Raw genomic sequence first — 9,681 nt, 5'->3', positions numbered from 1 at the left:
TAGCCAAATAACTCCGAATTGGAAAAATTGAAGAAACAATACATATGGTCTTACCACACATTTATAATGATTGTAGAACTTGAAATATTTAAAACATTCATCACTTATTTTAAAAGCACAAACTCTATTTCTTCTGAGTCGTCTGAAAGACAAAACCATTAATCTGTCAGTATCATAGAAGGACGGGCATAAATTTTTATGTTGCTCAATTCTATTTTACAAGAAATTAGATTTTATTCACAGTAATCGCGTGCATAATACCGGATATATGTGTGTGTGTGTGTGTGTGTGTGTGTGTGTGTGTGTGTGTGTGTTTGTGCGTATTCTTTTATTCTTTTAATACTTTCAGTCTTTTGATTGCGGCCATGCAAGACCACTGATTTGAAAGTCTTGGTGCATCAGCCGGAAAAAAATCTCTGGCCGCTCTTGTGGCACACACGTTTATGTGTTTGTTTTGCGTGGTTCTCGATGTTGGAACAAATTCTTTTACATGGAGATGTTTATATTTTACCAATTAAATACACCAACGGCATTTTTAGAATATATGTCAGTTTAAAATTATTTTAGTTTCTCTGTTACAGCTCTATATTCACATATTCTCTGACCTTTTCGGTGACACAGTTACACGTGCCTCCTATTGTTCTCTTCATTCCATTTTCAAAACTTGTCGTTCATATTTCTGCACTGATTTACAATATGGTTGTCGCTCTACCATATTGTAGATCTATGTACCGAGTGACCAATTGAAAACGGTAACGGGACATCGACCGTGAATGCCGACACAGCTCACTCAACCTAATTCCCGCCAGATACACATCAACGTCTCCAGTTTCCAAAGTAGATTTTCTTGAGCTAGTCGAAACTGAAAACACGAGAGTGGACGATATTCACGCACCGAGTGCAGTATAAGAAATATTTACGATAGATAAATATTCTCCCGATTCACCAAGTACCTGTTATTATATATTGCGGCAATCTAAACGTGGATGATGGGAAAGAAACTCACAGCGTTCAATACAGTCGCTAAGAATTGATTGTCGGCCATATAGAAAGCTTTCGATCGATCTAAACTGATCAGTGTCCATTGATGTCATACAGTTTACGTTCCCGCTCAATGATATACCTCATGGGCTGGATGTTGATATGGGTACATGAACTCGGAATGGCACTCAATTACCTTTCATAAGGGAAAATTTTGACGGGGAGGGGGCCAGTAGATTACATCGACCCAGTACGCAAATGGTACTTAAGTATTCGACCGCAAAAGCGGAATTTGAATTCAGAACCTAGAGACAGACGAAAAATAATTACATATTGTTATACTGAATAAATATCTTGGCACACAACCATAAATTTCGGGTAAATTTAGTAAATCGATTACAGCGACCTCAGTACTTGATTGGTACTTATTTTATCGAACCCGAAGGGATAAAAGACAAAGCCTCCCTCGGGAGAATTTGGAGCAAATGTCGCTAAGCTTTTTTCCGGGTCAGCTAACGATTCTGCCTGATCACCGACTTTGGATATTTAAATATTGTAATTGTAACTCTTACAGTTTGAATATGTATATACCTGCAAAAACGGACATCATGTCTGAGTGTGTGGAAATATTTACTGGACAACCTACAGCGTTTCTCTGCCAATACATTGCAATCATCTGACACCGCAACACCTAGAAATTTCGAAAATGAATTTTCTTTAATTCTTAAATCTTGATGATGGTTATTGTTCCCCTTTTTAACTAATACATCACTTAGTAAAACATCCTTTATAGTCTGTAAACCTTTCAAGACATAATGAATCCGCGGTGAACGATTAAAAAAATTATACCTGCTTGTGTTATATGATGATACGTCCGGTGGATGAAATTTATGTTACGGATATTTTGCTAATTATTTAAAACAAAGATAGTTAGGTGCAGTAGAGAATTTATTATATATTACCATATCTGCAAGTCAATAAACAGCGCAGAAATAATATAGTATGAACTAGTATGAACGGATTTCTATAAAAAGATACCCGACTAGGTCTTCTTTTTGAGAGAAAAATCTAAGTCAAATGAGATTTTAAAAATGGTTCAAACATTCATCGATATGTTACAATAGAAATGATGACATATTCGATCTTCGAAATATGCAACAAATTCGCTCGCATAGTCTTGGTTCACGTGTGTGTTTACCTATATGCATGAATGAATCTAAACATATTCACATATATACATATATGCTTAGACTGATACGTAGGTACATATATATATAGATAGATAGATAGATAGATAGATAGATAGATAGATAGATAGATAGATAGATAGATAGATAGACACACACAGAGACAAAGCGACAGACAGCCAGCCAGCCAGCCAGACAGACAGACGGACAGATTAGACAGACAGACAGACGCACACACAGACAGACAGACAGACATACAGATAGATAGATAGATAGATAGATAGATAGATAGATAGATAGATAGATATATAGATAGATATGTAAACTTTAGCGTGAGCGAATTGTAATGTGAGGAAGAGAACGGAATTCACCTAACTCCCTGTATCGGTTGTCCAGCCATGTTAAATGCAGGACGTAACCTATGCATCTCGCCTATCGGTAGTAGCTACTGCTAAGGCCGCGTGTCAACGTCGCGCCCGCACGCGCCCGATCACCACCATTCTTTCGAGGCCAAACAGGGCCACGCTGGTCTTCAGTCCATCGCTTCATCGTTTCAACTTCCCCTCTAGTGATACACCGCAGCTATCCACACTGCCCTATCTTTCCATTTCATCTCGTGTCCACGCGCTCCTGTGATCTCAAAGGTCACCTTCTCACTTATGAACATAAACATGTTCATATGTTTACATTTATATATATTTCCATATACATGCGTATGTGTGTATGTGTGTTGTGTGGTGTTCGGATGTTTTTTTTATTATTTTGTGGCTGGTGTTCAGCTTTATGATAGATTCAAAATCGTAGAACATGTTTGGAATTGCAAATTACATTTAAATGAATATGAATGAAGAAAAATCTTACCAAAAGTTAGGACTAAAGCGAAGATAATAATGTTCATCGTTAATATCGGGTAATCGTAAAAGTTTGCATCTGTAATAATATTGAATATGTAGCTTTGTCTTTTTTAATAAAGAGGATTGTAACAGATGTCTGACATCGAGAATGACAGATTAATTTTGAGAGGTGATTCATTACGATATGTTTTCAACCATTCAATGATTTGCAGAGCATGTGATTTTCACATATTATCATATAGTTAGAAACCTACACACTTGAATATTTTTTAAACTTCATCACCTCGGACTATAATAACAGATGGAAATGTCATTATGTATTTCATGTTGTAATCTTAATTTTAGATTACAATAGACCATACACTTAAAGAGCTACTGATTGCCTATTAAACACGTATTAATAACTTTCGCAAAAAATTATAGTTCCGTGGTTAAAACTAAAATTATTTGGTGGTATATGTTCAGGAGACGTTTGAATTGTACGAGATCTGTTCCATCCTAAACGTGTCTCTAAGGAAAGTTAAAGGGCGTAGTTTTATTTAAGGCGAAATCCGTTGTCATATGATGGGGGGGGGAGTTCTAGTTAAGGCGAAATCCGTTGTCATGTGAGGGGAACAGAAATGCTGTAGACGCATAGACAGATAGATAGATAGACAGGCAAACAGTCAGACAGACAGACAGATATATATATATAGATAGATAGATAGATAGAAGATAGATAGATAGATAGATAGATAAATAGATAGATAGATAGATTGATACAAATACAGATATGGAGAGAGAAAGATAGGACCTACATGTGGCGGGTAATGTGGACAGCCTTGTTGCAAGTTGTTAGGTTATATTTACTCTTGTAAGCGTTTTCGGATCAACGGTTCTTCTTCAGACATTTTTCCAGTTTACATTTTATGGGGTCCTTGCGGGTACTTGTGAAAGGCTCTGGAAGCAGTAGTTTAACCTCCAAACGTTGTGCTCGCTCCGGCATTTAAGGTTAGGTGATTTCTTCCTAATGAAGTGTTCGTCCGCGATTCTCTGGTTGACACTATTTGTTCCCTTTGCCAGTATAAGGATGGATAAATCTCTACTACGCATTGCTGGGTTTGTTGGAATACGCACAACGAGAGGTGTGAGCTTGTGGGAATGCTGTCTTTTCGTCGATCTTATTTACGTTAGCTCACATAAACACGTCATTTGATACACTGCGTGAGTTTTAAAACATAACTGGCCGCTGACCTTTGGCCGTTTTGCTTTGATTGGGTCTTGGTTCAAACAGCATGTGTCCAGTGTTTTGTTTTTGTGAGAGGTAGTGTCAAGGCTATTCTGATGGGCAGACAACATTTTTCGATGTTCTTTATCTTGTTTTCTGCTTTGTCACCATTGTATGGAAAGTTGACGTAACCTAACCCTTACATTTTCATTTCTTTCTTCCTTACTTTCCGTCATCCTTTCTTTCTTTACTTTTTTCTTTCTTTCTTTATCTTTCTTTCTTTCTTCCTTCCTTTCTTCCTCTCATTCTTTCTTCATCCTTTTCGTTGTTTTTTGACTATTGTTGTTGTTGTTGGTTCTGCTATTACTGTCTCCGACTCTGCTGCTGTTTTAGTTTCTAAGATCGTCGTTGTTATTACTGTTGTTCCCGTCACTGCCGTTGCTACTCTGCTGCTGTTTATTATTGTTCCAGTTACTGCTGCTGCTGCCAATGTTGATGTTGTTATTTTTATCGTGATTGCGAGAGTTACCACTGCTGTGGTGGTTGTTGGAGTTGTTGTTGTGGTCACCATCACCTTCATCGTCATAAGTTCGTCTGCCACCATTGTGTCTGTAGTTGTTGCTTTTGCTGTTGTGGATGTTGTCGGTGTCATCGTTGTTTTTGTCATCGTCGTCGACGTCGTCATCGTTGCTATTCTTCTTCTACCAGATAGAATTGTCGCGGTGTCTTTGTAACTGCCGTTCCCGTGTGTTTAGAGTGTTGCACACATTTTCTATGAATATAGGATTGCATCATGTGAGGTGCAGTATCTTAATGAATTCTGTCCTTAGATGGTTCTCTATTTCAGCCACGTCGCACCTGCTTACGCGGCTGTTGAACTCGTTAAAGGCTACAATTTGCATCAACAACAGTGGATATGATGAACCCGAGTAGTGGAAGATGTCTTTCTTCGCCTGTTTCTCGAAGAAACGGTTTGTTGCATATCTTTATATAAAGAAGTCGAGGAGTCTCAGTGAGCAACTAGTGGCTTGGTGTTTAATCTCAAACTGGATGTTGTGATAGAGGCTTTGAAAGCTATTGGGGATCCTGGTCGACTTATCTCTGGAGTTAGTCAAGACGGATGCTTCGTCAACGTATCTCCGGGTCAAAGCGATGTTTTGTGAAGCATGGAGTACCATGTGTTCCAGTATATTCAGGGTAGGGGTAGCCATGATCCCACTCTGTCTATACCCGATTAAGAGAACGAAGCCTTCCAGGAATGTGCTGTTTTTGTAATGGAAGTGGAGGTTAGCAATGAAAAGCCAAGGTTGGACTTGAGGTTCTCTGATGGACAGTCACAGGAAAACGCTCAAAATGCTGTTACTTGACATCTCTGCGTGAAACGAGGAACGGCTGTATAAAACACTAGCAACAGCTATGTAAATAATAATAAAACTTTCTTCCTTGTCGAAAAGTGTTGACAAATACATCGAGTGTATTACACTGGTCTGCATGATTTTTTTTTATTGGTTGTAAGGTATCATTTTCTGAATATATATGAAAAATAACGAGTCATTGTGTTGTGTATTTATCTTTATCACATCAGGTTGTCAAATTATACGACGACGTTAGTTTTCTAATTTTGTATGACATAATTGAATGTTAAATTAAAATGCTTACTTTATATTGACTTAAATGTTAAATTCTAATATTCTTTTCTTTATTTTCATTCTGTGAATATGTCTAGAGACTGCAGATATATTCCCGTATGTCTGCGGGCAATTCACCCCTTCAGATTCTCGGGGCAGTATTACTCTTTTGTTGAAACGCTGTTGTTTACCTTATATTGGCTACAAGCTGCAGATGAAACACAAAAGCCTCATAATTCGAGGTTGATGGTGTTGTACAAATTTTGAAATCATCTAAGGTGGTGAGATGGCTGATGTTGATAGTAATGCAGAAAAACATTTAACGGCATAAGGTGTGACTTTATGTGCCGTGTTCAAATTCAGCGGTTGAATTTGCATTTCATCATTTTGGGGGTGATTAAATAAGTTGCAGTTGAGAAACCTGTTCGGTGTAATTGCCTAAACTTCTCCCTCGAAATTACTGGCCATGTGGCAACATTTGCAACTAATATCGAAATAATCCAAAATGCAATAGTTGGAAATATAGAAGTACTTATCTATATTTAAAATATACCTGTAATGTAATAAGCAACCATACACAACACAACTGTATGTCAAGTATTCAGGATGGATACCTACGTGTCTGTACGATTTCAATTATATTGGTTTCAAATTTTGGCACAAGTATAAATCGATTACATCGACTCCAGTACTCAGCTGGCATTTGTTTCATCAGCCCCGGAAGAATGAATGATAAATTTGACCTCGACGGAATTTGAACTTACAGGGTGAAGAAGAACGAAATGCCATTAAGTAATTTGCCTGAGGTGTTAAAGATTCTATCAGCTCCACGCCTGCCTCACTTCACCAATATGGCAATTTTTCATCATACGCAAATCTGGCAGAGTAACAACTACTAAATCAAAATAGCTAAAACACAGACTGTAAACTTTATTTACATATGTCTCAAGAATTTAATGTTTACTGCAATAACGAAGAAGCATTCCCTTGTGACCTGCATAAATATAAAAGAGCTGTTAGTGAAAAATCTGGAGATGTGAGAGGAAAGAATTCGATTCTTAGTGTTTCAAATAAATGACAAACATGAGTTGTAAAAACCTTGTGCCAACACATTGAGTTATCAAATTAAGCAACAAAGAAATTGTTTGATTTCTCATTTTAATTCTTCTCAATTTAATGCCTACATATATACCAAGAAAGCGATTGTGAGAGTTAGAGAGATATCTCACGAGGGGAGAAGATTATGAGGTAGGTTTAAATGCGTGTAAAAAAGTATCAGGCTATTTGTATACTTACCTGAAATTAGAAACGCAATGATAATAAATATTTTCATTGTCTTTTTCAGTATAGGCGTAGGAGTGGCTGTGTGGTAAGTAACTTAGCGGTTCGGCAAAAGAGACCGATAGAATAAGTACTAGGCTTCCAAAGAATAAGTCCTGGGGTCGATTTGCTCGACTAAAGGCGGTGCTCTAGCATGGCCACAGTCAAATGACTAAAACAAGTAAAAGAGTAAAAGAGAGAGTATACGTCAAGATGTACCGCGCTTTTTGAATTACCTTATGAAATGAAAGAAATCAATTGTAACAGATGTGCACCCTCCTTGCATATCGCATGTTATATTCTAACATGGTGTAATTCATTTTATTTTATTTTCACTTGAACTAAAATTGGAAGGAGCATCTTAAGAAATGTTAAGCTTTGTTTTACTTTGTCTTCTAAATTATGTATTTAGTAGTCCAGCAATTGCATACTTTTTTTTTTACAAAACTCATGTAACGATGGAAACATTTCTGTAAAGTAGAAAAACAAAAGAATGATGCGCAGTTTTTCATAATTACACTAATCCTGGAAAATATAACAGGAAAATCGTTGCCATGAAAACACTGTGTAGCTACAAGAATCCCTCCATAACATGCTTGTTGCCTTCCAAGAAGAGCCACAAGGTTATGGTAGAGTTCCTTTGTTGCATCGGCTGCAATATTCATCCAAATTAAAAATAATGAATATCCACGTAATACTGTAGTAATATGTAAATTTATTTGTTAATTAATGCACACCATGGATTGTCAAAAACATGCGTGATCTAAATATTTTATATCATTGTTTTGTGTTGCTTAAGAAATTGAGTAAAAGTTATTTTTATTATAAATGGCAACCGTGAAAATTGTTCACAAATCAAGTATTGTTACACAATAGCTGCGTTAAACTATTCTAGTTTTATTTCTTTAAATTTTCATTGCATTTTAAAAAAGATATGTGACGTTTTTCCAGACTTTATTCACAGGTTATGAATGCACACACTCGCAAACACACATACACACATATACATGCCTTCGTAAGTTGAGCAGTTTTCCAGTAATTTTGCAAGAACACAAACAAATAGACCAAAATGAGTGATTACCATCCCCTACTTTCGCTTACGTACACAGGTTAAATGTATACAATTATTGAGGATTTCACTGGATAACTGAAGAATAACAGTAACAGATGAGATAATTAAATACCTATATATTTAATATAAGAAACATTAGTTAAAGGTATTAACCTAATTTTCTATTTCAAAAATTATTATAATTATTAGTATATACAATTCTCGATGACTTCGCTGGATAATTATAAAAAGAGAGATTAGAGTTAAGAATTCTACGTTATGCTTAACTATTTGAACCCCAAATACCCGTTGTCCTCGGCACTCTCACCCCAGGTTCCAAGATAAAAGTACCACAAACATGATTTAGTGTCCCTAAAATGTTTTCTGTCTCTCGTTTTGAAATAAAATCCCAAACAGAGCGCAACGTCGTTCTTACCACTCGTTTTTCTTTTTTATCACCAATACTTGTGGTGCCTGTGGAACCAGCAGTTACGGCTTGGTTTCTAATGCAGAAAATAGTGACCGGCAAACGGCAGCTGGAATTTGTATCTGCACCTGGCGACCAGAATAGCGGCCTCTAAGGTATTTGCAAACAATACAACGTGGCAACCGGTAATGTGGCCGCTGGGATATTTGTATCTGCAGCTGGATCAGCGTCCGCTGGGTTTCGGACTATTAATAGAAGCTCAGATAGTCTACATCGTGACAATTAATTATTTCCTTGATATCAAACACTTTAATAGGGATTTACCATATTGTATAATAATTAAGATTACTGTATTTTTAATTCTGTACACACACATACACACACACACACACACACACACACACACACACACATTTATATATGTGTGTGTGTGTGTGTGTGTGTGTTTGTGTACAAATATACGTGACCTAGTGGTTAGTGTCTTGGATTTACAATCGCAAGACCGTGGTTTCAATTCCTCGAACCGGTGTGCGCTGTGTTCTTGAGCAAAATACCCCACCTCATGTTGCACTGCGATCACTTCGAAACCTGACGTCTGGTACACAGTGCCCCTGTTCAGACAGCGTCGATCGCATGGAGAGAGAGAACATTAATGCGGGCCACGACCATTTGACCTCTAAAAACAAACCATATATGCAGATCGTGCAGCTATTGCTAAATACTCATACTCCATCTTCGAATGGAGAGTCCATCATATATATGTGTGTGTGCCTTTCTGTATGTTTGTGTGTGTGCGTGTGTGTGTAAAAGATACTATTATATAAATATTGAAAACCTGCAAGTGGACACGTCATCATATTATACTATCTACTTTGATAATGGCTGTCATTAAAATTTGACATTTCAGTTGAATTTGTTACGACAGATGTTCATAAGACATTGAAGTTTTGCATGAAATTTTGTGAGTATATATATATGTACACATATATATGTATACATATATATATATATATATATATATATATA

General features: G+C 36.8%; 1 protein-coding gene across 5 annotated transcripts in view; it reads right to left on the bottom strand.

Annotated features, from left to right (window-relative positions):
- LOC128249865 (uncharacterized) overlaps nt 1–9,681 on the bottom strand; it is a 23,410-nt gene that overhangs the window by 3,745 nt on the left and 9,984 nt on the right. For 2 of the 5 annotated variants that reach the window (XR_008265990.1, XR_008265991.1), the window contains exons 3-6: nt 7,154–7,349; nt 3,030–6,851; nt 1,573–1,672; nt 55–142 (exon numbers count right to left, since the gene is read on the bottom strand). Coding sequence is in view for 1 of the 5 variants with exons in the window: in XM_052974407.1 (XP_052830367.1) it covers nt 55–142; nt 1,573–1,672; nt 3,030–3,066 (225 nt within the window). In the remaining 4 variants the exon portion in view is untranslated. Of the gene's footprint in view, nt 1–54; nt 143–1,572; nt 1,673–3,029; nt 6,852–7,153; nt 7,350–8,664; nt 9,072–9,681 lie in introns of those variants that run through there. The other 3 variants (XR_008265992.1, XR_008265993.1, XM_052974407.1) reach the window with 3 other exon arrangements.

This window comes from Octopus bimaculoides, chromosome 18, assembly GCF_001194135.2.
Source record: "Octopus bimaculoides isolate UCB-OBI-ISO-001 chromosome 18, ASM119413v2, whole genome shotgun sequence".
Taxonomy (NCBI): Eukaryota; Metazoa; Mollusca; class Cephalopoda; order Octopoda; family Octopodidae; genus Octopus; species Octopus bimaculoides.
This window is presented reverse-complemented; position numbering and strand designations above follow the sequence as displayed.